Source organism: Macaca nemestrina, chromosome 2 (genome assembly GCF_043159975.1).
Source record: "Macaca nemestrina isolate mMacNem1 chromosome 2, mMacNem.hap1, whole genome shotgun sequence".
Classification (NCBI taxonomy): domain Eukaryota; kingdom Metazoa; phylum Chordata; class Mammalia; order Primates; family Cercopithecidae; genus Macaca; species Macaca nemestrina.
In genome coordinates, this window is record NC_092126.1 from 110247938 (window position 1) to 110275779 (window position 27842).

General features: G+C 57.6%; 1 protein-coding gene across 8 annotated transcripts; it reads left to right on the forward strand.

Moving 5' to 3' along the window:
- Positions 1 to 819: 819 nt before the first annotated feature.
- LOC105480375 (parathyroid hormone 1 receptor) lies at positions 820 to 27359 on the forward strand. 8 transcript variants are annotated; one of them, XM_071091574.1, is made up of 16 exons: positions 820 to 943; positions 4406 to 4460; positions 6827 to 6949; positions 17245 to 17347; positions 19013 to 19186; positions 21446 to 21556; positions 21665 to 21783; positions 21964 to 22058; positions 22250 to 22445; positions 22900 to 23053; positions 24525 to 24585; positions 24912 to 24978; positions 25264 to 25358; positions 26025 to 26166; positions 26249 to 26290; positions 26832 to 27359. In XM_071091574.1, exons 3-16 carry the CDS (start codon positions 6875 to 6877, stop codon positions 27216 to 27218), a joined length of 1821 nt encoding a protein of 606 aa, XP_070947675.1. In that variant the 5' UTR covers positions 820 to 943; positions 4406 to 4460; positions 6827 to 6874; the 3' UTR covers positions 27219 to 27359. The 8 variants fall into 8 exon arrangements, with proteins under 8 accessions (XP_070947675.1, XP_011737406.1, XP_011737405.1 ...); XM_011739104.2 differs by having other exon boundaries at positions 19052 to 19186; XM_011739103.2 differs by lacking the exon at positions 4406 to 4460.
- Positions 27360 to 27842: the final 483 nt, after the last annotated feature.

A 27842-nucleotide genomic window follows, 5' to 3' on the forward strand; every position in this document is an offset into this window, starting at 1 on the left:
TTGCAGGGTCTCTGTCTCCCTGTCTGCCCACATCTTCATCCTGAGCAACCAGCCCTGGTTCTGAACACAGCTCGTTCTACAGACCCACAGAGAGGTCATCCTGTCCACAGCCCCCTGCCTTTGGGACCTGTGACGGCTTAAGCAGACCCTGGGCCTGGAAGGGCCTGGGAGGCAGATAGAGAGGGCTTCCTGGCTGACTCCTCACCAGGAGCCCACATTCCAGTGGGCAAGGAGTCAGATATGGGGTGACTGTGGGGCTGTAGGGGTCAGGACACGGGCAGGAGTGGAATGACGCCCCCACCCCAATCTCTTCCGTCTAGGAGCCACTGGGTACCCAGTGCTGGCAGATCAGGCCTTCTTGGGCCTCAGTTGTCCTGCCCGTGACACAGGCAAGAACCACCTCCAGCCCCCCTCTGATTTCTCTGGGTGCCTTAAACTTGAGTGAAGTCACTAGTAGGGGCTGTGTTCATACCTCATGGCGGCCTGATATTCCTGAGATGTGGAAAGGACCAGAGGGTCAGACAGGGACACAGAGACTAAGAGAGAGGCGTGGCAGGGCAAGGGGAGGACTACTGAGGCACACACACATGTCTGGCAGCCTGAGTGGGCCCGGTTACCTGGCAGGCAGACCCATGGGTGCTGAGATGAGGGCCCAACCCAGGGCATCTGAACACTGGCATGCTTGGATCTGTCTCTGTTGCCTCCTACTCCTGACTAGGGGTCTGGGACAAAGTCCTGGGCCATTGTAGGGCTTGGTAAAAAATAATTAATTTTTCTTTTCAAGTGGAAGCTCTGACTCAGGCCTTTTCCTGTCCTCAGCAGCGCTATCCTTGCTTAGGCCTGAGCCACAGAAGCTGCTCAGGGACTATCCATGGCCTCCCCGTGGCCAACTTGAGTTTGCTCTGCAGTTGTAGGCCCGACTTGGAAGGCCCGTGGGCTCCAGGTGAGTGGGGGCCAGGGGAGCCTGGGGGCCTGAGCACAGCTGGGAGGTCCAAGTCTGTGGTTTCCCCGGGGGTGAGTATGTAAGTACCTGGGCCGGCCGTGCTGTGGGGTAGACAAGACATGCCTGCATGGAGACACATCTGTGGACCTGGTGTTATGACAGCAGGGGGCTTGTAACCATGAGGCCAGCAGGGACAGAAAGCCCATACCTCTAGCTCTTTGGGAGTGCTCCCTGGCTGGGACAGAGCCTGCTGGCCCCAGGTGCCCCCATCGTCCCTCCCTTCATCTTCCTGAGAAGCAAGAAAGCCGGGCAGCCGTGCTTCTGCTGCAAGGGGAGGGGGCTGCCCAGCCAGCTGCCATGGGAGCCTCCAGCGACTCCGCCGGGTGTCAGGGGGTGTTTATGAGCAGCCGAAATGGCTGTAAAAGTGGCACCTTGCTTCACTTATGGCCTGGCCATCCCCTCCCCTACTGGCCTCTTGCCTCAAAAAGCTTCCAGAGGGGCCTGGAAGCTGAGAGAGGTCTGGATGGAGGCACAGCTTGGGGTCAGAGTTCAGCCAGGGGCTAGAAATCAGATTGGGATAAGAACTCAGCCTGAGGCTGGGGCTCATCATGGAGATAGAGCTTAGTCTGGGATCAGGGCTAAGCTTGGATGCAGGCTGACTTTGGGGCTAGTGTTGGGATGAAGCAGTGGGGGAATATAAGGACTCAGAAATAGATAGATGTGAGCCATTAGTCCCAGAGAATCCCTGGTCCGGGCAAGGGCACGGGGTTTTCTGAGGGAGGGAACCAGGCTGCATTGTTCAGAGAGCTGAGCCTCTGCCTTGCTTGTTGTTGTCTGATGCCCACCCTGGCCCCAGGGTCTGTGTACCTTGGCCAGAGCCCTAGTCACAGTGGGATGGCTGCAGCAGAGGCCTGTCAGCCTGGGGCTGCCACACCAGCAGGGGTGGGGCCAGAGTCCAGCCCCTACTGCAGTTCTGAGATCCAGTGACCACCCTGGCTCCTCCTCCTAGGCCCCAGCCTGGGGATTAGAGACGGGGACTCACTCCTACTCCCCACCTCCAGCCAGGCCTTTTCAAACGCCAGTGAAACTAACACTGACCTGACACTAACCAGAAACTGACTAACCAGGCCCCTGGGGCCTGCTTGTCAAAAAGGGCAAGCTGACTCTGCCAGGTGCTTGGGTGCTACCAGTTAATGTGTGACACCCCCACCCTCATGGTGGCACTTTAACCAGAGGCCTGAGGGTGAGAGAGAGGATCTGTGGCCCCACCCACAGCTGTGGAATGTCCAGCAGGGGACTATGGGGTGAGGCACATGAGTTATGGCAAGGGGAATGCCCTTAAGGGGCCCAGCACCCATCAAAGATTCCTCTCTGCAGCCCTCTCCACAGCCCACTCTGGTCCTCCCAAGTACAAACAGTAAGTTTCCAAATCTCAAGTTTTCCCTGGTGTCAGATCTGAAAAGATCTCCTCCCTCAGCCTCTAGTTTTATCTCTCAGTCCTTCCAATCCCTCCATTAATGTTCTTTTCTCATCACCAAGGGGGAAAGCAGGGTGGGAGATCAGTGGTCACAGAACCATAAAACTTAAGAGACACAGAAACAGGCATAGGCCAGGTGTGGTGGTTCATGCCTGTAATCCCAGCACTTTGGGAGGCCGAGGCAGGAGGATTGCTTGAGACCAAGAGTTGGAGACCAGCCTAGGCAACAAAGTGAGACCTCGTCTCTACAAAAAAAAAAAAAAAAAATTTAATTACCCAGGTGTGGTGGCTCACGCCTGTGGTCCCAGCTACATGAGAGGCTGAGGTGGGAGGATTGCTTGAGCCCAGGAGGTCCAGGCTGCTGTGAGCCGTGACCGTGCCACTGTATTCCAGCCTAGGTGACAGGGCAAGATCCTGTCTGGAAAAAAAAAAAAATGCTGGGTGTGGTGGCTCACGCCTGTAATCTCAACACTTTGGGAGGCCGAGGCAGGTAGATCACTTGAGGCCAGGAGTTTGAAACCAGCCTGGCCAACATGTAGAAACCCCATCTCCACTAAAAAGGCAAAAATTAGCCAGGCGTGGCATGCACAACTGTAATGCCAGCTACTCGGGAGGCTGAGGCCAAAGAATTGCTTGAACCTGGGAGGTGGAGGTTGCAGTCAGCCAAGATCACACCACTGCACTCCAGCCTGGGCAACAGCTCTGTCTCAAAAAAGAAAAGAAACAGAGGCATAATAAAGCTGAGACCATTAAAATATAACACCGAAGAACCACAAGTGTTCTTTAGGTGCCCATTCTGGCACCTGGGCCTCTGTCCCAAGGAGCCTACATACCATAGGAGGCAGCCCTGAAATCACAACCTCCCTCCCCAGTAATGGAGGATGTGGGCACACAAGGAGGGAGGGAAGTGTCCTTTACACCAGGCAGAGGAGTATGATCCTGGCAGAGGAAGCAGCAAGGACAAAAGCAGGAGAGTGGATATGTGAAGAAGGCCAGGAGTCTAGCAGACAGTTCCTGTCAGGGAGAGTCATTTTTGGAGGAAACTGTCTCAAATAGCATTGCCCTTGAACACCAGAACAAGAAATGAGGGCAGTGGGCACAGAGAAGGGAGGCAGCCATAGAAATGCATGGGGAGGGCCAGGGCTGGTGGCTCACACCTGTAATCCCAGCACTTTGGGAGGCTGAGGCAGGTGGATCACTTGAGGTCAGGGGTTCGTGACCAGCCTGGCCAACATGGTGAAATCCCGTCTCTACCAAGAAATGCAAAAATTAGCCAGGCTGGTGGTGCACACCTGTAGTCCCAGCTACTTGGGAGAATCACTTGAACCTGGGAAGCGGAGGTTGCAGTGAGCAGAGATCATGCCACTGGACTCTAGTCTGGATGACAAAGTGAGACTTTGTTGAAGAAAGAAAGAAGAAAGAAGAAGGAAGAAGAAGAAGAAGGAGGAGGAGGAGGAGGAAAGAAGAAGAAAGAAAAAGAAAGAAAGAAAGAAAGAAAGAAAGAAAGAAAGAAAGAAAGAAAGAAAGAAAGAAAGAAAGAAAGAAAGAAAGAAAAAGAAAGGAAGAAAGAAAGAAGAGGAAGAAAGAGGAAGAAAGAAGAGGAAGAGAGGAAGAAGAAGAGGGAGGAGGAGGAGAAGGAATAAGAAGAAAGAAGAGGAAGAGGAAGAAGAAGGAGGAGGAGGAAGAAGAAAGAAGAAGAAAGAAGAATACATGAGGAATGCACCTGGGAGTGCAGTCTGGAAGCTGGATGGGCTTGAGTCAGCAGAAGGGTGGCTGCAGCTGGATCCTAGGCCTTAGGGCTTGGGCTTGGCAGATTCGCACTGAGGGTTAGAGGACAGGTTTGCCGGCTCTGAAGAGCTCAATATCCACAGACTGAGTCTGGAGAGCCCCTGGAGCCCATGGGCCAGGACGCCCACCCTCGTGGAAACTAAACAGTAAAGTTAACATTGCACTTGAATCAGCTGGCCAACCTCTCCATTTTGCAGATGAGGAAACAGGTCCAGACAGCCGAAGAGTGGTAGTGTCCAGGACACACAACTGGTAAGCGGGCAAGCACAGGCTGCTGCTTAGCCCAGACTCATTTCCTAGGGCCTCATACATTCGCTTCCTCCGCCATCCTTAAAGCCCTCCGCTCCAGGCATCCCCAGCCCCTCCCTCTGCCTCAGTTTCCCCACCTGGTACCGGGGGGTGGTAGGTTTGGGGTCGAAGGTCCCCTCCTCTTAGAGCTCCAGCGTGCCCTCCCCAGCCAAGCACAGAAATCCCTCCCCGTTCAGCCCCAACCCCCGCGGACTCCTCCTTGCCTTCCCCTAGGTCGAGGGTCCCAGGCGGATATGAGCCCGCCGTTAGCTTTTGGGAGTGGGGGTGGAGACGGGGGAGGGAGGTGAAGCTTGACAGTGGATGTCTGGATTGAGCCCCAGGTCTGGCACCCTCAAGTCGCCGGGGTTGGGGCCGGGCGAGCTGGAGAGGCCCGGCCAGCAGCTGAATGGGTCGAGACTCGGAGACCCGGACCCGAAGAGACGCTGGGCAGGGAGGGAGCGGGATGTGTGGCTGCAGACCTGGGCAGGGGTCGGGGCTGGCCTAGGGCCGAGCGGAATGACGGGCCTGGGTTGGGACTGAGGGTAGGGGACGAGGCGAGGGTGGGGCTGGAAGTGGGGGAGGGCGGCAGCAGCCAAGCCGGGCTCGGGGCTGGCAGCCGAGCGGCCTCCCCAGGGACCCCGACCCAGCCCGAACTGGAGCCCAGTGGACTGACAGCGTCGCGGCCGGGGGCGCGCGGGGGTACCAGGCAGCCTCCCAGGGGATTCGCCCATGAAGAAAGAGGGCTTGCTTCTCCGCTGAGGGTCTCTATTCGCCAGCGGGGACCGGATGATCGGGAGGGCGGGGGGAAAGCCCGTGCTTTCCAAAAGAGAATGAAGCGGCGGCGGCGTCCCGGGTTCCCTGCTCGGGTCTCGATGTCACAGCTGCCCCCGCCCCGTCTCCCCGGCACTCACATCCCGCCGCTGTAAGACCCCGGGCCTCGGCCTCTAGCGCAATGTCCCGGGGCGGGGGGCAGCGGGCTCCTCTCGGCCTCTCCACACTCCCGCGTCGGCGGCGGCGGAGGGGGTGGGGGCGGAGAGGCCCGGGAGGGCGCGGGGGAGGGAAGAGGCGCCCGACCTGGGGGGAGGGGAGCGGCAGACGCCGAGGCGAGGGACGCGCACGGCGGGCGGTGGCTCCGAGCGGCGGCCGGGCGGGGGGCGCTGGAGGCTAGGCCGGCCAGTGGGGGGGTATCCCGAGAGCTCCATGAAGTCCCCCCGGGGCCGCGGACGGGGCGCTGGCTTGGGGAGGCTGTCGGGGGGGCCCCGACATCCATGGCAAGGCGGGGGCCGCGGCGGCGCGCTCGGAGTAAGTCGGGGCTGGGGACCTGCGCCGAGGGGAAGTGGCCGGAGTCCGGGAGGAGCGACTCCGGGCCTGGCCGGAGCAGCCAGGCTGCTCTGTCTCGGTGTCAGTCGGCGGCGCCTCCTCGGAACCCGGGGGAGTCGCCAGCCCCGCGCCGCTCGGCTCGGTGGCTTTTTTGGAAACTTGCAAATGTTTTCGTAGAGAGAAAAAGGGGAGGGAGGGAGCGAGGGAGTGACCGAAAGGGAGCTTGGGGCCGCTGGAAGAACTGAGGCCAAGGCCGGGGGAGCTAGAGACGGACTGACAGACAGGCAGACCGACAGAGCGTCGGGGCCGCTGGCGCGCCCGAGCCGCACAGGCGCAAGCGGGGCTCGGGCCGAGGATGGGGAAGCGGTGCGGGAGGCGGCTGCCACTGCTGAGGGGCTGGGGTCTCAGGAGGCCGAGCGGCCGGGGGCTGGCGGCCGGAACACCGAAGGGCTCAGTGTGACTGCAAAGTTGGGATCGCGTCCCCTAGCTGCACGCCCCGCGCGACTCAGAACGCGCCCCCTGCCCGGCCCTGACTCCCTACGGGCGAAAGCCGCGGAGCTAAAAATAACAGTCCTGCGCGCCCCCCGCAGACCGCGACCCCGACCCCTCCCCCGCCCCCTCCCCCCACTGGGCGTGGGGCGAAGCCACAGCTCCCATTTCCCCAAAAGAAAAAAAAAAGAAAGAAAAGGCGGCGCGGGAGGGGGGCGGGGGGCGGGCCGGGGGCGGGGGGCCCGGCCATATGGATGTGATTTCTCCGCTCCGAGGCAGACGGGCCGCTCCGCAGCGCTCGGCGCCCGCCCGCCGCCCGCCCGGCCTCCGGCTCTCCCTCCCTCCCTCCTGTCCCTCCCTCCCTCCCTCCTTTGCGCTGCTCGCTCGCTCGCTCGCCCTCAGCGCATGGGCCCCGCGCCGGGCCCCGGGGCCTCGGGCCGCCGGGACGCCGGGGTCCCCTAGGCCGGGGCGTGGGCGGGGCGGCCGGCCTGACGCAGCTCTGCACCCCCTACCACCACCAGGGCCGGCGGCGGCGGCTGCCCCGAGGGACGCGGCCCTAGGCGGTGGCGATGGGGACCGCCCGGATCGCACCCGGCCTGGCGCTCCTGCTCTGCTGCCCCGTGCTCAGCTCCGCGTACGCGCTGGTGAGTCCCCCGCCGCCAACACTCCGGGACAGGCTGCGGGCTTACCCTGGGGTCCGCGGGATAGGTCTAAGGCACGCAGTCTTGAGTTCCCCCAGTAGTTCGAACTTTAAGTGAGAGTCCCCTCTGATCCAGGATCCTGGGTGCCTGCTGTCTCTGGGATGTCTGGACTGTGGGTTCCAGCTGCCTGAAGCCTCCCTATTTCTGAAGCCTCTTTGGGGGTCCCAAATCTGGAAATTTGTGGTTGAGGTTTCCCCATCCTCTGCTTCTGTGAGCACCATGGCTGTTTCTCCCTGGAAGATGACAGTGTGACCCAGCAGAAGGCTGGGCTTTGGCCCTGCTACATACTCCCACAGACTTTGCTTTGGGGACCTCTGTTTTCTGCAAGTTTTGTTGCAGTCCCGGACACGGGGAATGTAGGTCTGAGGTCAGAATCATCCAGGCAGGGGGTAGGATTTAGGGGCCCCCTCCAGCCCTCACACACACACATGCACACATGTCTGGCTTCACCCAGGGTAGAAGCTGTTTCTCCAAGGAGGTGGGTGTGGTGTGGCATGGAGGAGCGATGGAGGTCCCTAAAGGAGAGACTGACCTCACAGTGCACCCCTGTAGGAGAAGCACAGCATACCCTGTGGGGAAGTGAGGAGACCCCTGGGAAGACTGTCACTCCCTGAGAGTGGAGACCTAAAAGCAGAATGGTTGGGAAGGCTAGAGGGAGAGGAGAGTCAGAGACAAAGCCGGGTGGGGAGGAGAGATTCCCCCCAGCTAGAGGGGTGGACAGACCAAGAACAGCAAAGAAAAATAGAGAGAGACAGGCAAAGGCAGAGAGCTGGAGACGCAGAGTGGGCAGCACCTCCTCCTTCCGGGTCAGGGTCTGGGGGCCACTTTCTCGGAAGGGGGCTGTCCCAGCCCCTCAATCCTATTCCACAGCAACCCCATCCCCTGGGACCAGCCAGTTCCTGAGGAGGCTGTCTGCCTGTGCGCCTAACTTCGAAGCCCCTTCTCCCTGCTCCCCAGTGGGGGTATCTGCCTGCTAGAGAGTGCGGCAGTCAGGTAGCCTCCTCCTCCTAACCAGCAGCAGCTCCTTACACAGGGCAGAGTTCCAGGCGGTTCCCAGGAGCCTGGAATTCCTCCACCTTTGCATGATGCCTGTGTAAGCCTGGACTGTCTTTCTCCATGCCTCAGTTGCCCCATCTCTAAAAAGAGGGCCTGGAAGAAACATCTGCCTGCGAATCCCATCATCAGAGGCTCTCCCTTTCTCTGTGGTCCTCAGCACTTCCCACTTACCTGTGCCTACGCCCTCACAATTCTGGCCCCAGCAAAGGCTCCCCACCAAAGACAGCCCCATACAAGGTCTTGTGGATGGGGAAACTGAGGTTCAGAAGAGCTCAACACCCTCTGCAGAGACACTCCAAGTACTGACGAATGCCAGGGGATAGAGCCACCACCACCCCCGCCACAGTTTGGTGTGACGGTCTGAGGGGTAGACAGGGTGATGGGTGTGGGTGTCCTGAGAGTAAGTCTATGTGTCAGAGCAGGGCTCTGTGGGACTCTGGGCATAGTGTTCATCTGGGTCTGTGTGATTGTGAGTGTCTGAGTCCCTGTGTGAGTTCACGGTGAGCTTCAGTGTCTGAAGCTGTGGGTGCATGACTTGGAGGCGCAGTTGTGTGTGTTTGTGTGTGCCTTTGTGAGCGCCTGTGCACCCGGGCCTATTGTTTTCATATGTGTATTTCATAAATGCTTCTGTAGGGCTTTCTACTTGCCATTGTTCTAAGCAATTCACATACATTAGCTAGTCTAATCCTTCCAGTCACTCTTGGAGGAAGGTTATTGTCCCCATTTTTAACTGGTCCGAATCACACAACCACAATGACCGTTATTTATCTCATGCCAACCCAGTGCCAAGCCCTGTACCTCTATGTGTGTATGGAGTATGGGTACCCAGAGCCCCACTGCTCTCCAGGGAAGCTGGGATATATGCGGAGAATCTTCCAGGCTTCACCCTGGCCTATGTCTGAGGGTAGAAGGAGAGATGCCGGTGCTCAGTCTGCCCAGGACCTTGTTGGGGCATGTGAGTTCACTGGACATTCCCTGGCTTCGGGGCCAGAAGATTGGGACTGAAGGGCGGGGGCGGCCTACTCACCCATCCAATATGCTATGGGCCCCCTGGACTCATCTGGGGCCAGCAAGAAGCTGGCAGCCTCCCAGCTCCCTCTCCTGAGCCCAAAGGGCTACTGCATCCCTTTAGATCTGCACCTATGCCCCTCAAGCCCACCAGCCTTACCTCATGGCCAGTCACCAAACCTGTATGCTACCTGCCCAGCTGGTCCCAAGACCAGGCTCGCATCTCCAGTGACCTCACATTTGGGGGCCAAAGAGCATTCCATCAGGAGGACACTGGTTGTGGCCAGACTCAGCTGGTCCATCTTCTGCTGTACAGGAAATAGTTACCTGGGAGCCTGAGGGTCTGGGAGGGTGGAGTTTGGAGGAAGGGATGGACCCACAGATTGTGAGTAGGAGGCAAAGTGTCACTCTTGTCCTTGAGGATGCGTCCTCCTAAGGACGCATGTACACATGTGGAGGAGAAACTGCAACAAGAGAAGCTGGAGCTCAGCATGGGGCAGGCCTTGAATGTGAAGATGTGACCACCGGGTAGGACTCACAAGAGACTGTGGTGTGGACTGACAGGCTGGGAGTGTGTGGGACCTTTTCCAGCTTGCTCCAGGGGCAGCTTGGCCATGTTGCTTGCTTTTTTTGTTGTTGTTGAGACAGAGTCTCGCTCTGTGGCCCAGGCTGGAGTGCAGTGGTGCAATCTCGGCTCACTGCAAGCTCCGCCTCCCGGGTTCATGCCATTCTCCTGCCTCAGTCTCCTAAGTAGCTGGGATTACAGGCACCTACCACCACACCCAGCTGTTTTTGTATTTTTAGTAGAGACGGGGTTTCACCGTGTTAGCAGGATAGTCTTGATCTCCTGACCTCACGATCCGCCCGCCTCAGCCTCCCAAAGTGCTGGGATTACAGGCGTGAGCCACCACGCCCTGCTGGTTGCTTGCTTTTAAAGACAAGAAGAAACCAACATGTACAGAACAGTGGCTGTCCCCAGATTCTGAGCTAGAAACTGTCACAGATTGTTTTCTCATTTCATCCATTCACCTAGTGATTTCTACGGGAAAGGGCCCTGAGAGTCACACAGTGAGTATGTGGCACAGCAGAATTTGAATCTTTAGACCTTTGCACTGAATTCCTTCCTCCAAAGCAGCACAAGATTTGCTGCTGGCAGGAGATCCTCATGTCTCACTCTGGGTTTTCTCTTTTTCTTTCTTTTTTAAAAATTAAATAATGACCAGGTGCAGTGGCTCACGTGTGTAATCCTAACACTTTGGGAGGCCGAGGCAGGTGGATCACCTGAGGTCAGGAGTTCCAGACCAGCCTGGCCAACATGGTGAAACCCCGTCTCTACTAAGAATACAAAAATTAGCCAGGCGTGGTGGTACATGCCTGTAATCCCAGCTTCTTGGGAGGCTGAGGCAGGAGAATTGCTTGAACCCAGGAGGCAGAGATTGCAATGAGCTGAGATCACACCGCTGCACTCCAGCCTGGGCAACAGAGTGAGACTCTGTTTAAAAAAAAAAAAAAATCCTTTTGTTATTTTGTTATTTTTAGCTTCACAACTGATATATGAATATGTTCTTATAAAAGAGTCAAACAAGTCTGTAATCCCAGCTGCTTGAGAAGCTGAGGAGGGAGAATTGCTTGAGCCCAGAAGTTCAAGGCTGTAATGAGCTGTGATCACGCCACTTCACTCCAGCCTGGGTGACAGAGTGAGCCCCTGTCTCTGAAAAGAAAAAAACAGAGTCAATCAATAAAAATTAAACAGAAGCCCTCCTTGATCACTCCCAAGCCCCAGTTCCCTTCTAGGGAAAATCATTTTTAGCGGTTTGGGTAGAGGGGCGTTCTCCTTCCTCTTTCGGTGTGTTTCCAAATAGTACCTCTTTGCGTACACATTAAGTAGATAGTTTCGTCATTGTCTATTTGTCTGGTTGGTTGTTTTTAAATAAATGGTATCGGTTTCTAGATAGGGCTCTGCCACATACATATTTTGACGTAAAGGTGTGTCTTAGAGATCTTCATTTCAGTAAACATGAATTTTTTTTAATGCTACATAGTACTCCAAAACCTGGGACTCATTAAGTAGTCCATAGGAATGTACATTTAGATCATTTCTGCATAATTTGTGTGTATGTCTATGTATGCGTGATTCCAGATGGTGGCAGGGAAGCTCCTTGAAATGCCCTCTGGTGTCCCCATGTGACTGTTTCCTAGTAGGATATTTCTAGATTTTGTCATTGCTGGGTCTGAGAATACACACATTTTTTATTTTAATAGCATGGCCAAATTGCCCTCTGAAAGGCTTGTGCTACTTTATACTTATACAACACCAAGACCAACCAGGAGGGCCTCTCTCCCCATGCCCACTGTCTCATAGGATGTTAGGAGGATTCTTTGTGTTTCACCTTTGCTTTGATAGGTGAAAAATGGTGTCTCTTGTCATTTTAATTTGTTGATTACCAGTGACTTCTGGGCTTTACAGTGAGAGCTTGCTTGGGGCCATTAACCATCGTGCTATGGGTTATTTGTCTTTTTCGTATTGATTTGTTGAAGCTTTTTATATCACCTGCCCTTAAACACATTCACCTCAGCTCTTGAAACAGCTTATGGACAGAGCAGTAGGAGGGGGGCCACGCCCTCCCAGGAACTTGGGTTTTCTTCGGAATGTTTTAATGAGGCGTCAAGTAGCCTCCCCCAGATTCCTGTTGTGGGCCTTCTGGGGACACTCCCTGGTCCAGCCACCACATCAGGAAGGCAGCTATTTCAGAAGGAGAGTCCTCAGGAAAAAGAAAAGGTGGGGCGGGGGTTTTGCAGACCTCTGAAATTGTCTGCAAAATATAGTGTGACTGGGAGAAGGGCGCAAAGTTTTGCTCAGGTTTGCAGAAACATCAGAGACCTTCAAACCCTTAAAAGCCCCAACTCTGGGGCCAGTCTTATGCCCGAGGTGAGACCTAGTGGGATCCCATTCTGCTGAGCAGGCGATGGCTTAGATTAGGCCATACTGTTCTTCTGGGCCTTGATTCCTCAGCCCAGGTAGGGGCTGTTTGTGAAGATCCACCAGGTCCTAGCAGCCAACTCCGCTATCCCAGGCTCCATCCCACTGCCTGCCCCGAAGGCGGCCACGCTGGCTGGCTGGGATGAGAGGCGTCATAGTGCTTCTTCCCCCCCAGCCCCTCCCAGCCCCAAACACAGGCAGCCTGTTCAGGAAGGCCTGGCGAAGGGGAGGAAAAGTCAGCACTTGTCAGCGGTGGTGGGGCAGGACGAGGAGCCTGCTCAGGCCAGCCGGACAGAGAGAGGGCAGCAGGGGTGGGGGAGCAGTCCCAGCCAGCTGGCACAGGAGACATCCAGGGGTGCCAGCATGGGTCCCAGTAGTAGAACCTGGAGGAGGGCTGTAGGAAGGCCAGGAGGTCACGAAGGGGTCTCCTGTTAGCCAGGGTTTTCTCCTTCTGGCTCTGCTGGAGGCATCAACGGCCTCATTCCCAACATCAGAGCCCAATTGTCCTCTACCCAGTTACAGCTGGGGACAAGCTGCCATCACCGGCATCACCGTCACCTTTATGTCTACCCACCTCCGCTCCTGAATCGGCTTTGGGGAAGCTGCCTTAGGAGGTCTGCAAAGGGAGACTTGCTTAATGCAGCAGCTAAAATCCAGGATTGTGGAAAGATGATACCATGGCTGGTGCCAGGGTACCCGTGTGGCTGGGCATTTCCTCCTCTCTTTCCCTTCTTCCAGGGCTGCTGCTTCAGTGTCAAGCAGATCTTAGCTCCATCCCTGGCCCTCCTCTTTCTGTGACTCTTGGCCTGTGTCCCTGTCTGTAAGATGGGGATGTGGTAGAAGGTGCAGGAGGCATGCGTTTTAAAGCTCCTTGCTGACCATGGGGAGGATGTGCTATAGTGGTGGGTATTGGAGCCAAGCACCGCGATGGCTGGGTTGGGGGAGTAAAGTCAGCCCTCATCAGGACCATAGGAAGAGTGTTGGGGGGATATGGGACACCTGGTGCAGGGCTGAGTGGCCCATAAGTGGTGGTATGAACTAAGTAACCCCTGGCCACAGCCCAGCCCCAGACCCTCAGTCCTTACCCCTGAGACCCAAGATGTGCAGATCCGCTGGATCTAAGGGGATGCAAGCCTAAGTCGTCTGCACCCTGGCGCTGGGCCAAGAAGACAGGAACTCTTCAAGGGGGAGAGGGTGGGAGGGGCGGGGAGAAGGGAGTAGCAGACAAGGGGGCATGCCAGGCTGAGACGAGTTACAGCTGTCAGCATTTCTCCTTCATCCCCAGGAGATAAGGCCTCCTCAGCCAGGGCAGAGGCAGAAGAGGGGGTCCTTTTTCCTCCTAAGCTCAAGTGTGGGGGCTCTGGCAGTAACCTGGAATCCTAATGTCAGTCCAGAGTGGTTTCAGAAATGCAAGGAGCCATTGGGATATCCGTCCATCCCAAAAGCTTGCCAGGAACACCTTATCTGGCAGGTCCTCCTGTGGTCCCTGCCCCTAGTCCTCCCTGGGGCTCCATCTCCCATCTGCCCCTCACCATGGGGATGAGATAATCTCCCCCAGTCCCTGGCCTGGCTGGGAGCACCCATGTCACCAGGCAGCAGGGGTGCACATGGCGGGGGTGTGACTTGCTGCTGCTGCTGCTCACAGTATCAACAATAGCGACCAGCTTTTCCTGAGCTTCACCCCTGCACAGGCTTGTTGTGAGGTGCTTCATTTAATCTTCACAACAGCCTTTTTTTTTTTTTTTTTTTTTGGAAACGGAATTTCACTCTTGTTGCCCAGGCTGGAGTGCAATGGCACAATCTCGGCTCACCAGAACCTCCACCTCCGGGGTTTGAGCAATTCTGCTGCCTCAACCTCCCGAGAAGGTGGGATTACAGGCATGCACCACCACGCCCGGCTAATTTTGTATTTTTCAGTAGAGACGAGGTTTCTCCATGTTGGTCAGGCTCGTCTCAAACTCCCGACCTCATGTGATCCGCCTCGTTTGGCCTCCCAAAGTGCTGGGATTACAGGTGTGAGCCATCACACCCGGCCAACAACAGCCCTATTATTACCCTGATTTTACAGGAAAACTGAGGCACACCGGTTAAGCAACTTTCTCAGACACGAAGCCAGTCAAGGGTGGAGGTGGGATTCACACTCTGGGGCTGGTGGCAGAATCTCCTTGAAGAGGAGGGCACAGCTGGAGAGAGGAGTGAACAGGAGTGGGGGCATTCCAGGCATGGAGCTGTGAGCTAAGGTTTGGAGGGGTAGTGCACTTGGTGTGGGGTTGTCCTCCTCTTCTTGGGAAAGTGCTTCCTTAACTTTAACATGAGTTATTCTTGTTGCAATGGCTGTGCTAACAGAGAAATAGGTCCTAAAGTTCAGGGAGGCCAGAGGTGGGGCCACCACTCCTATGGATGAATGAAGGAGTGTGGGAGCCATGTGTGCTGGAAGCACATATCTTTCCCTCTCCTGAACATCCCAACTCCAGACAAAGGGGTGTGCCTCCTCCTGGCCATGGAGAAGGTACAGCAGGAGGTAGAGGCTAAGCCAATTCATTGAGCCAGTGAGGGGTGTGTTGGTCAGGTTTCATTGGTCAGTCTGCCAAATGGCCACGCAGTTTTCAAGCCATGACTACCTGCCTGTAGTCTAGGCCATCAGGGGTGACCCCCAGTCATATCAGTAGGCTGCTTTGTCTGTTGGGAGGCCCGGTGAGTCAGCGAGTGTCTAGGGATGGGTGGGAGCCTCCATCAGTCACTCCAGAGCTCTCCATCAGCTAGAGAAAATACAGCATAATGGGTTTGTCTTGAGAGGGGTGGAGGTGTCAGAAGGAGGAGGATAGTGGGGAGGGGGTAAGACAACAAGATGGCAGAGGCAGTGTAGATGGTAGTTATTGGGCAGGTGGTAGTATTGGTGATGGTGCTAATGTGTTGCCTTGGTGATGCTGGAGGTGGTGGCAGTGGTGCTGGTGATGTACCAGTGGTGATGGTGCGGATAGTGGTGATGGTGGTTATATTGATGGTTACAGTAGTGCTCATGGTGGTAACGGTGATGCCAGTGGTGGTGGTAGTAGTATACTGGGAGGGACTGGTGATGCTGGTGTTGGTGTTAGTGACAGTAATGATGGTTATTGATGGAGGTACTAGTAGCAACGATGGAAATGGTAGTGAATGGGTGCTGTAAATGGAGTGGGGTGGGCAGGGATCAGCCCCCTCAGCAGCATGGATCCCCCATGTAAGAGGCACAGGGAGAGCTTCAGGTTAGTCTTGGAGGCCCCTGGATCCTGGCAAGTCCAAGTTGTTCTCCCTTAAGCCATCCAGTCATTCTGTGTCTACCTCTACCCCAGCCGGCTCAGCCATAGCTGTGGAAGCAAAGGGACTAGGATAGAGGAGCCTAGGCCAGCCAGCCGACACGTGGGGATCTGCTCCAGCCTTTCCTGGGGTCCACAGCAGTGGTCCAGCCGAGATCTCAGGGTCCACCTCAGCCCCCCAGAGACACCAGAAGCACGGGCCACCCACAGACTCAAAGGCTAAGGAGCTGCCGCCTCACTCACAGACACGCACACGCCGCCCTATGCCCAGAAATACATGTGCACGTGCAAGCTCACAAACACGTCCGGCTTGCGCCCCACACTGACGTGCTGGACAGTCTCCACGTGAGAACGCACACGGACGGGAACACACAAATGCACGCGCCGGCCACTCGGGGATGCGCCGCCACTTGCGCGCGCACGCAGAGGGACGCGCACGCGGCTCCGCTAAGTGGAACCAGCAGAACCCGAGGCCGGCCGAGCCAATTGGAGACTCCTTGGCCCTGGAAGCCATCGCTGCTGCCGCCAAGAGACGCGGTCAATTAACTTCTCCCTGCAGCCAGGCTCCCTGACCTGGCCCGCCCCATCCCCGACCCGCCTCCTTCCTCCCCTGCCTCCTCTGGGTCCTCCCGCCCTGCACAGCCACGCTCGAACTGCAGGGCCCCGGCCCCGCCACGGCGCATCTGAAGGATGAGGCTCTGCCCCGGAGCTGAGGAGACGTAGCCTTTTGGGAGAGGGGTGGAGGGGGTCATCTCAGGGGACATAACCCTGCCCAGGGGTCGGAGGAAACACGGCCCTGAATTAAGAGGAATGGGGCTGAGGGCTTGACAGCTCCGCCCTGGGGAGGTATCAGAGGCTGCCTTAACCTCTGCGGGTCACACTCACGGGATGGCTGGGCTGGGCACACGAAGCTGTTCCCGGGGCGGGATGCTGCCTTTACCCCGACTCCTTTTCTCCTAAGTCAGAGGATAGAGGCTCAGGCCCCTCAGCAGCCACCTGCTCAGGGGTGAGCCTCCTCCCGCATATTTCATTTCCTTTCTTATAATGAGGCCAGTGAGTCCCTGTGGGTGACAGCCAGGGCCCAGGGTGTGCAGGCTGGAGGGAAGGGAAAGGACATTCCAGGCAGAGAATAGCAGGACTGAGGGCCTGAGTGTCATCAGAACTCCGGAGTCGGCTTGGATGGAGGGAACTCCCAGATAAGCAGTGGAATGAGAGGGACTCCCACCCACAGCCAGCACCAGAGTGCCCAGCCGAACCCAGGCCGCGTGCCAGCAGTTCCTCTATCCTTTCTCTCTTTCTCTCTTTCTCTCTCTCTCTCTCTCTCTCTCTCTGTCTCTGGATTGTAAGGAGGGGAGGCATTGAGGCACTCACCATTCACTGGGGACAGCATTGACTGGGGATCTGGACCAAGATGGAAACTGGTGACTCCCAAGGCCCCCCAGGGTGCCAGTACTTGAAGGACTCCAGGCTGGGTTTGTCTCCCCAGAGTTCACCACTCCTTATCCACCCCTCGCCGCCAACTCACGTCCCCAGCAGGCAGCCGGGATCCTATGTGGATCCATCCTGGGACATTCCATTCCAGTCCCATGTACCCCTGGGGAAAGCACTGGACAGAGAGTATCAGTGACTGCAGCCTACAGGGTTACTGGTGGGCAGGCAGGAGACAGCCCTCCACCCTTTTTCCGTTCAATCAGGCAGGCCCTACCCGTCAGAGCCACAGCTTCCCATCTGTAAGGTGCAAGCTCCATAGAGCAGATTCTCCACACTGAGGGGAAATCCCACCTTCCCTCTAGAGTCAGGGCCTTTTGAAAGGGGGTAATCCCTCTGGGAAATTGGGATGTCTCTGGGACCTGCTGCTGCGCCAGAAAGTCCTGCCTGTGGTCTGACCTTCGGCTTGGCAGGTGGATGCAGATGACGTCATGACTAAAGAAGAACAGATCTTCCTGCTGCACCGCGCTCAGGCCCAGTGTGAAAAACGGCTCAAGGAGGTCCTGCAGAGGCCAGGTGGGGGTCAAAGGAAGAGGGTCTGGGGATGAGGCCAGGTGAGGGAGGGGCCAGTTGAGGGGGGGAACCCAGGATACAGAGCCAGGTGAAGGCTCTCTGTGGGGGTGGACTCAGATAAAGGGCACCAGGCCGAAGTGAGGACTGAAGTGGGGTGTGTGGTGCAAGAGTGGAGTCAGCAGGCTCGGACATCCTTGGCTTGTCCTAAGTCTTGAGCTCAGGTCCCTGTGTTGCCCACCACCAGCGCTCAAACTGATGACTGTCGGGTTAATCTCATCAACTGAAGAGGCCCAGACCCCAACTGACTGGAGGAGAGGAGCAGCTTCCTCGCCTGACAAGTTCTTAGGGTTCTGCAGGGGTTGAGGCTGGTGCACGCCCAGAACACAAGCACACAATGACACACACACTCTGTGGCACACAGATTTTGCTCACATTCACAGAGACTCACATGGTCTCTGCAGTCACAGCCCCACCAATGCCAGCCCCAACAGTGGCTCCCAGTCACATCGAGATCTAGGGGGTCAGGTGGGCCTCCTCACTCTGGGTCCTGAACCCAGCCCCTCTTCTTAGTTGTGAAAGCCTGGAGGGAGCCTCTCTTTGCCCCTCACCATCCACCATGGAGCCTCTCTCTTCCTGCTCTACCAGATCCTGCTACCCACATCCCCACACTGAGGCCTGAGGGTGGAGGCAGGAAAATGAACACAGTCATTCTCATCCCAGTCCAGGCTGCCTGGACTCAGCTTCCCATCATTGCCATAGACCCGACATGTGAGGGCCAGTGGGGCCTAGCTTGGGTGGTGGCTGAAGGAATACAAGTCAGAAAATGAGGAAGACTTTGTGGCTAGGAAGAAAGACCTCTCCAGCCTGGGCAACATAGTGAGATCCCATCTCTAAAAAAAAAAAATTAAAAATTAGCCAGGTGTGATGGTGCACACCTGTAGTCCCAGCTATAGGGGAGGCTGAGATGGGAGGATCACTTGAGCACAGGAGTTTGAGGCTGCAGTAATTCGTGATCATGTCACTGTACTCCAGGCTGGGTGACAGAGGGAGACCTTGTCAAAAAAAAAAAAAAAATGACCTCCAGCATCTCTCCAATGAGAAGACAGGCCAGGCTCCATCTCAGATGAGGCATCTTCAGGGCCACTGTGGAAGCTGTGAACCACATACTTGAGGGTCCAGGGCAGGGGATAGTGTGGCCTTCTCTGTCCACTCTTGACTGTACCACCTTGCTCTTGTCTTCTCACCACCAGCTTCTTTACCTGCACAGCACTCAGGCCAGACTTCATTTTCGCCATGTAACCTGTCCATTGACATCTCCACCCACTCTGTCTGCTTTCAGCGTGCGCCCCCTGGTGGGGCCTTCACTGCTGCGTGGCCTTGGCCCCCACTCCTGACTCCTGGGTGGGAGGATACTGCCTCTGTTCTGTCTTGCCCATGTTTAGTGCTCACCCCACTAGCTGATCCTGCACTCCCATTCCAACCCTGGGGGACAATCTCCACCTCCTCTTATTACTTCACCTGGCAAGCACTTTACACTTTGTTAAACACCTCCTCACCCATCGTCTCAGATCTCCCAATAGCCTGGGTGTCAGCAGGGCAGGAGACAACCCCCCCATTGTACAAAGGGGGAGTCTAAGGCTGAAGAGTACCCCGGGTCTCCTGTTGTAGCACAGCTGACAGCCATCATTACCACCCTGGTTTCTCCAGCCAACATAATGGAATCAGACAAGGGATGGACATCTACATCTACATCAGGGAAGCCCAGGAAAGATAAGCCATCTGGGAAGCTCTACCCTGAGTCTGAGGAGGACAAGGAGGCACCCACTGGCAGCAGGTACCGAGGTATGTCTCTGCTTCCATGCATCCAGCTGGCATGGGCTTGGATCTGCCCACCCCCACTGCACTGTCCCTGTCATGTGAGCACATGCTTCTTGGCTCTTATAGAAAGTAAAAGGCAAGGGGCTGGGAGAAGACAGAGTCTAGTGGGAAGGAAGGGGAGCTGAATGGCTCAGGCCTCAGAGAGAGATGAACAGAGAACTTGCCAGCACCACGCCAAGAGTGGACCCAGGGTTACGGCCCCACCCATGGAGAGAGAGATGACAGAGAACCCTGGGGGACAGAGGGGCAGGGAGAGATACACAAAGACAGAGAATAGCACATAGAGAAAGACAGGGAGAGGCATGGAGACAGAGGTCAACGGAAAGGCAGGGAAAGACAGTCATAGAGACAGAGGGGACCACGAGGCACACACTGAAGTCTAGGGCTTAGTGTGTCAGAGGAGGTACACGGGGACACATAGTGGGGAAGGCCACAGAAATAGAACAGGAGAGGAGGGCAGTGGCAGAGGGTGGGGCCAGAGGCAGTGGGACAAGTTGGGGAGAAGAGAAGGGAGGGAAGCAGATGAGGAGAGGCAGACACAGAGCCCAGGCTTTGGCCACAGGGCCAGTTTGAACCGGCCGGGTGGGCAGCGGATTCCAGATGGGCCACATCTGGGAGGCTGTGGTCACCCTGTGGCTCCCTGGGGACCAGAGGGAATTGTGGGCCTGGCTGGGTGGGGCTGGGAATATGGCGCCCAGGACAGAGAGCCTTTCACCAAGCCAGGGCGGGTCCAGCCATTGAGGCAGCCTTCCAGGGTGGCTGGAGAGTCCTGTGGTTGGAGCCCTACAGAGAGAGAGAAGGGGGCTGTAAGCTGGGAGTGGAATGTGGAAGATCCAGAGGCTGGGGAACCTCCAAGATCACTTAGCCTCCCCGCAGTGAGGCTGGGTCTCCAAAGTGGGATGCCACCCTACTTTGAATCCCACCATTAGCACTGAGATTTGGGGAATCGTATCTCCCCCAGCAGTGGCCGTGGGAGTCTCACAGCAGGTACTCAGGGCAGGCATTGGGTGGTGGTAGAAGCGTGGACCGATGTGGTTAATCCCAACTTCCCAATGAGGAAATGGAAATAGAAAGACCGGGGACACCTGCGTGAGGTCAGCAGCAACTTGGAGTCCAGCTGGCACTAAAAACCAGACCTCCTGCCTCCTGTCCGTGGTCCCAGGGGAAGGGGCACACAGGGAGCCTCCCAGCTGAGGGAGAGTTAATCTGGGTACTTGCTCTTCTTCAAGGACACCTGGAAGGTGGTTCCAAGAGCAGAGAGAAAGGCGAGAGGCCTGGCCTGGGGTTGAGTACTTGAAGAGGACAGGGCCCTGTGTTGTATGACCTTGGCAACTTGCCTACCTCTCTTGGCCTCTGTCAGCCCATCTGGAAAATGGGGCCAGTGCCAGTACCTGTATCTCAGAGGCCATAGTAAATTCTATGAGGCCAGTTGGGTGCAGGGCACAGAAATATATTTTCTCCAGAATGCTCCAAAGCCTGAATTTTTCTGCCTGGGGCACACCTGTCCCTGCAGGAACCAACAACCACTCGTGGGCCAGGCGTGGCGGCTCACATCTGTAATCCCAGCACTTTGGGAGGCCCAGGTGGGTGGATCACCTGAGGTCAGGAGTTTGAGACTAGCCTGACCAAGATGGAGAAACCCCATTTCTACTAAAAATACAAAATTAGCCAGGTGGCGCATGCCTGTAATCCCAGCTACTCGGGAGGCTGAGGCAGGAGAATTGCTTGAATCCAAGAGGCGGAGGTTGCGATGAGCCGAGATCATGCCATTGCTCTCCAGCCTGAGCAACAAGAGCGAAACTCTGTCTAAAAAAAAAAAAATACACACGGCCGGGCGCGGTGGCTCAAGCCTGTAATCCCAGCACTTTGGGAGGCCGAGGCGGGCGGATCACGAGGTCAGGAGATCGAGACCATCCTGGCTGACACGGTGAAACCCCGTCTCTACTAAAAAATACAAAAAACTAGCCGGGCAAGGTGGCGGGCGCCTGTAGTCCCAGCTACTGGGGAGGCTGAGGCAGGAGAATGGCGTGAACCCGGGAGGCGGAGCTTGCAGTGAGCTGAGATCCGGCCACTGCACTCCAGCCTGGGCGGCAGAGCGAGACTCCGTCTCAAAAAAAAAAAAAAAAAAAATACACACACACAGACGTATTCATCCTTCTGGGTCATTAACCATGGCCTTGACTCTCCCTTGGTATCCCCTACCCTGTCTGTCTCTGGGCACAGGGCGCCCCTGCCTGCCTGAATGGGACCACATTCTGTGCTGGCCGCTGGGGGCACCAGGTGAGGTGGTGGCTGTGCCCTGTCCGGACTACATTTATGACTTCAATCACAAAGGTGAGGCCTGCTGGAAGGGGTGGGGATCAGCGGGAGGCTGAGACTTGGAGCTACGGGTTCAGTGCCTCCAGACCTCCCTGCCTGCCCTGACCTCCCATGGACCTGCAGGCCATGCCTACCGACGCTGTGACCGCAATGGCAGCTGGGAGCTGGTGCCTGGGCACAACAGGACGTGGGCCAACTACAGCGAGTGTGTCAAATTTCTCACCAATGAGACTCGTGAACGGGTGCGAGCCTTTCTCCTCCCCAACGTGACCGGGATAAATTCACTCCCACCCCACGGGTGACCCCTGACCCAGCCCTGACTCCTAACCTTGACTCCTCCAGCAACCTTACCCTGGCCTCTTGCTCTTACCCTGATGCTAACCCTGGGTCCCAGGGATCTGACTGTGTCTCCCCCCGCACAGGAGGTGTTTGACCGCCTGGGCATGATCTACACCGTGGGCTACTCCGTGTCCCTGGCGTCCCTCACAGTAGCTGTGCTCATCCTGGCCTACTTTAGGTGGGCGGGGCGAGAGGCCTTGGGACATCGTGGAGGAGGGGGTGGTGGCCGAGGTCTGATGCAACTCCTTCCCTGCACCCATCACCCCCGGCGGGTGTCCCTACCTACCGCACACAGCCCAGCTTCCTGCCCATGCCCACCTGCCGCGCGTCCCCGTGCCCCCACCCACGGCGATGTCGCGCGCCCCGCAGGCGGCTGCACTGCACGCGCAACTACATCCACATGCACCTGTTCCTGTCCTTCATGCTGCGCGCCGTGAGCATCTTCGTCAAGGACGCGGTGCTCTACTCTGGCGCCACGCTCGATGAGGCTGAGCGCCTCACCGAGGAGGAGCTGCGCGCCATCGCCCAGGCGCCCCTGCCGCCTGCCACCGCCGCTGCCGGCTACGTGAGTGCCCCTCCGCCCGCCGGCTCCCAGTGCCGCCACTGGCCTCTGGCCTCTTGGGGTCCCGCCCCGCCCCCCCTCCAGCCCAGCCCTCGCCCTGCCTGCCTCCTGCCAGCCCCACTAGCTTCAGCCACTGAAACCTGTCTCACAGGGTCCCTTGCAACCCTCAGCTCTGCCACCAACCCTGCTGCCGAGGGCTCAGGGTCCCACATGCCCCGTGCTGCCATCAAGGCTCCTGCCTCAACCCAGTACCCCCCAGCCACTCTACCTCTTCACTTTGCCTCCTGCCCCTGACACCACACCCCACTGAGAGAGCCCCCAAGCGGAGCCTGCCCCTTCCTGGCCTGTTTGGCCTGCACCACTTGTCTCCTCCCGCCACCCCAGCCCCCCAGCCCCCCAGCCCAGCCCTGACTTCCGGGAGGCAGGCCCTGCCCTCTAACACCAGCTGGTCTCTTAGGCGGGCTGCAGGGTGGCCGTGACCTTCTTCCTTTACTTCCTGGCCACCAACTACTACTGGATTCTGGTGGAGGGGCTGTACCTGCACAGCCTCATCTTCATGGCCTTCTTCTCAGAGAAGAAGTACCTGTGGGGCTTCACAGTCTTCGGCTGGGGTACGCGGGCACAGCGGGTAGTGAGGTGCCGGCAGGGGTGGGATCATGGGCGACGGAGAGGGCAGCCCCACACAGCACATCCCGCCCCAAGTGGAACAGCAGGAGAGAGGCCTGCCGCCCTGTGATCCTGACCCCATTCCAGGCTTGGAACAGCAGGGCTGGGCCCGGGATCAGGTTCACCTGGGGTTAGATTCACCTGAATTGAGGCTCGGCCTAAGGACAGGGGAAGGAGGGACCATCAGGCCAAGATTCAACTCAGGATCAGAGTAGGATACTGGGTCAGAGGTCAGCCTGGGGCTGGAACTGGGATCTGCCCACACCATTGCCAGCCTCAGCAGGCCTGCGGGGTCCATGGCCCAGAGCCATGGGCCCAGCACCTCAGCATCACCTGGGCTTCACAGCCTCTCTGCAGAATGGGCTGCTGGAGCCGTGCACTCCTCCCAACCCCCTACAGGCTCTGGGATCCAGTTACCGATAATTGTCCATTATTGTTGGCAGCTGCAGAGCTTGGCTGGGCTCCGGGACAACTGGCCAGACTGCAGAGGGGTGGGCCGGGTGGCTGGAGCCCTCTCCGCAGTCAGCACCCAGAGGCCTGCAGGTCAACAGCCACCACCTCCCTGACCCTCGACATACATCCTGACCCTGACCTCACCATGACAAGCCCCAGAGTTGGGGACACCTGAGCTGGTCCCAGGAACTGATGCAGGCTCTGGGGCTAGGAAGTGTCCTAGTGGGCTGGCAACATGCAGATTGGGAGTGCATAGGATCCTGGGGCACAGGAATGTCACAGCTCTTTTCTTACCCTAAATCCAGGTCATACCCTGTCCCTCCAAGGGTGGACCAGGCCTAGAGTCAACTTGGTGGTGTGCAGTTGGGGAGGACCTGGGGCTCCCTTCCCAGAGGCACAGCTCACCCAAAGATGCCATGTGCCCCTTGAGCTGGCACAGGCCAGGACATACCAACACACCGAGGCTTCCCTGTGGCCTCTGCTTGGGACAAAAACCTCTCACCCCATCCAGTCTCATCCATGAGGGCTGGGACCTTTCAAACCAGGTTGTGGGAGTGCTGTGCTGGGGCAAAAAAAAAAAAAAAAAAAAATATGCGGAAAATAGGCTCCCGCCCCATGGGAGCTGTAAGTCCAAAGCAGTGCCCTCTGCAGAGGAAATGGACAGGGCATGGATCAGTTAGTGATACCTTATTATTATATTATACCTTGTACCCAATATATGTGCATATGACATGGAGCCAAGATGGGGCAGAGGCTGAGCTGGGTTTTGAGGGTTGGAGCCCTAAGGGGAGGCTGTTAGGGCACTACATGGCAGAGTGTGGCTCTGTCACCAAGTGGCCCAAGTGCCCAGGGTCAGGGGCTCAGGGCAATGGTGGGGTAAGCTGGGGGTCATCAAGGATGAGGGGGGATGACCTTGTGGACAGTAGCCACAGCCCCGCACACTGTCCCCCTCTGTGCCCGCAGGTCTGCCCGCTGTCTTCGTGGCTGTGTGGGTCAGTGTCAGAGCTACCCTGGCCAACACCGGGTAGGTCCAGGTGGAGAAGGGGCCCAGGCAAGAAGCACCCCTGGGTCCCTTTTCTTCCAGGAGGCATGTGAGAGGGCGTCCTGTACCCTGGCCTCCAATGGCCCAGCCTCAGGAGTTCTCAGTCTAGCCTCCAGCCAGGAGCACCCTCAGGGTCACAGGAGGCTAGTTACAAAGATGCCTGTGAGGGTGGCCTGAGGCCTGGCCACACCCAACCCCCCTGCCCTGTGTCCTCAACAGCTAATGTCACCAGACCAAATCTGGGCCTCTGTGGGCAGTCTTAGGATGGGAACAGGAGGGGTGGGAGCTAATGCCTCAACCTCCCCCAGGTGCTGGGACTTGAGCTCCGGGAACAAAAAGTGGATCATCCAGGTGCCCATCCTGGCTTCCATTGTGGTGAGCATGGGTGGGCTGCTGGCCACAGGGGAGGGTGGGATGTGTGCCTGGGCCCCCCGGAACCAGCCCCTGACAGGGACCTAGGAGGCTTCCCTGGACCCCAGTGTCAGAGCCACAGAGGCCGGAGGACCAGCTGATCCACACTCCAGCCCAGAAAGGAAAACCAAGGGCCCAAGGAGCCACCCAGAGACGCAGTGACAGAGCAGAACCTATGGCCGTGGCTGCCAGGCCTTGCCCCGCCCCGCTAGGGTGCAGCCTCCAGACGCAGCCCCCTCACTCCCACAGCTCAACTTCATCCTCTTCATCAATATCGTCCGGGTGCTCGCCACCAAGCTGCGGGAGACCAACGCTGGCCGGTGTGACACGCGGCAGCAGTACCGGTGAGCCCACCATGTCTGCCATGCGCTGGCTCCTCAGGGGTCCCTTAGTCCCGGCACCATGTACCCCAGGAAAGACAGTGGCCCCACAAACGAGCCTGGGGCAAGGGAAAGGACCCAGCGTCTGACTCTCTGGCTGTCCTCACCCACCTGGCCTGCCCAGCAGTGATGGGAGGCCCTAGGGGCACCCCAAAGCCAGCCTGCCCACTTGTATGAGGCCCTGCACTAGAGCTGGAGTCTGTGAGGGTGGGACAGACTTGAACCTCTCCTCAAAGAGTTGGTTGCAGGGAGTCTGAGGAACAGGTAGGCGGTAGGTGGCCCCAGGAAGGCTGCAGCTCAACTGAAACCTGAGGAGTGGACTGTGGGATAGTGAGGTTCAACCTTGGAGGGGAGTGCTTGCCAGCTGAGGGCTCCACAGGTGCGAAGGGCCCAGGGACAGGGGGACTGTCATTTGAAGTCCGCTCCGAGACACCGCTGAGAACCAAGGGGCCCTATTAGCACTTGGCCCGGATGGCAGCCATGCAGGTGAACTGGGTTGTGCTCCTGTGGTGACTTGAGCCCTGGGTCCCTTTGAGCTTCCGGAGCCTGGGGCTGGCAGGGTGGGGGGTGGCACGATGCTTGCTGAAGGGGAAGTAGCTTGGCCCTGACCTACTTGCCCCGCTGGCCCAGGAAGCTGCTCAAATCCACGCTGGTGCTCATGCCCCTCTTTGGCGTCCACTACATCGTCTTCATGGCCACACCATACACCGAGGTCTCAGGGACGCTCTGGCAAGTCCAGATGCACTATGAGATGCTCTTCAACTCCTTCCAGGTGCGCAATGCTGGCCCTGGCCTGGCTGAGGGTGGGAAGGGTTCCGGGGACAGGCCCTGATTCCAGACACCCCTCTTCACAGGGATTTTTTGTCGCCATCATATACTGTTTCTGCAATGGCGAGGTAAGCAGGAGACAGTGTTGGCGCAGGGCACGGTGGGGCAGATACCCCAGAGGCTTCCTCAGGCTCATTTCTCCATTCTTCCACCCTGTTACTTCTTTGTTCCTCCAACAACACCCCTGAGGACATGCTGAAAGCAGAGAAGTCTTTCCAGATGATGCAGGCTCAGGATGTGCTAGGATCTGGGGACTCTTCGGTCACCAGATACTTGGCATAGCCAAGTGCCTTCCCAGCCCCATCGTTGAATTCTCTGACCCAGATTGGAGGACTCAGCCACCTTTGGGGCAATTTGAACCTTGTAGATTCTGGGTGTGTCAGTTGCCTGCAGCCAAACACCCTGTTCTGAGGATGCGATGTAGATTCTGGGTGTGTCAGTTGCCTGCAACCAAGCACCCCGTTGTGAGGATGGGATTTCACTTGGCCTTGGAGTTTCCCAGGAGCCCCCTATTCCCGTTTTCATTCTGTGCTGGGTGTCCAGGGGCAGGGATGGGGCATCGCTGGGGTTGGGAGATACACCTGACTGCCTCACCCCTACTGCCCCAAGGTACAAGCTGAGATCAAGAAATCTTGGAGCCGCTGGACACTGGCACTGGACTTCAAGCGCAAGGCACGCAGCGGGAGCAGCAGCTATAGCTATGGCCCCATGGTGTCCCACACAAGTGTGACCAACGTCGGCCCACGTGTGGGACTCGGCCTGCCCCTCAGCCCCCGCCTACTGCCCACTGCCACCACCAATGGCCACCCTCAGCTGCCTGGCCATGCCAAGCCAGGGGCCCCAGCCCTGGAGACCCTCGAGACCACACCACCTGCCGTGGCTGCTCCCAAGGACGATGGGTTCCTCAACGGCTCCTGCTCGGGCCTGGACGAGGAGGCCTCTGGGCCTGAGCGGACACCCGCCCTGCTACAGGAAGAGTGGGAGACAGTCATGTGACCAGGCGCTGGGGGCTGGACCTGCTGACATGGTAGATGGACAGATGGACCAAAGATGGGTGGTTGAATGGTTGCCCACTCAGAGCTGGGGCCAAGAGGAAAAACAGGGAAAAAAAGAAAAAAAAAAAAAAAAGAAAAGGAAGCGGTGTGTGGCTTCCTGTAGCCCAGACTGGGGACTCGCTCCAAGAGGGCGGGGCTGGGAGCCAAAGAAAGCTGTGGGGGGAGGGCCATGAGTCATGGAGGAATCCTCAGGTCTCACTTTAGAACCAGGAGGGATCAGGCCTATGGTATCATCCAGCAGAAAGGGCCCAGAGAGGCTCAAGTCTGCAGGGGTCACACAGCAGCCAAGTGGACCCACGTGGGAATCCAGCCTCAGCCTCCGTTGCCGCCAGCTGTGGAGCTGCTCTCCACACTTGTACCGAGGCCCCGTGGGGAACCAGGCTCCTCTAGGCCAACTCTTCTGACTGCTGGCCCCCATCACTGCCACCCAGGGCTGCTGGCAGGTAACTCAGGTCCCTGGCCACACCCCCAAGCCTACGGCCCTGCCACAGAGTGGACCTTTCCTGGCTGTCCGGTGGCCACTCAGGGAGCCCTCCACTCAGGAGCCTTAGCATCCACCCGCAAC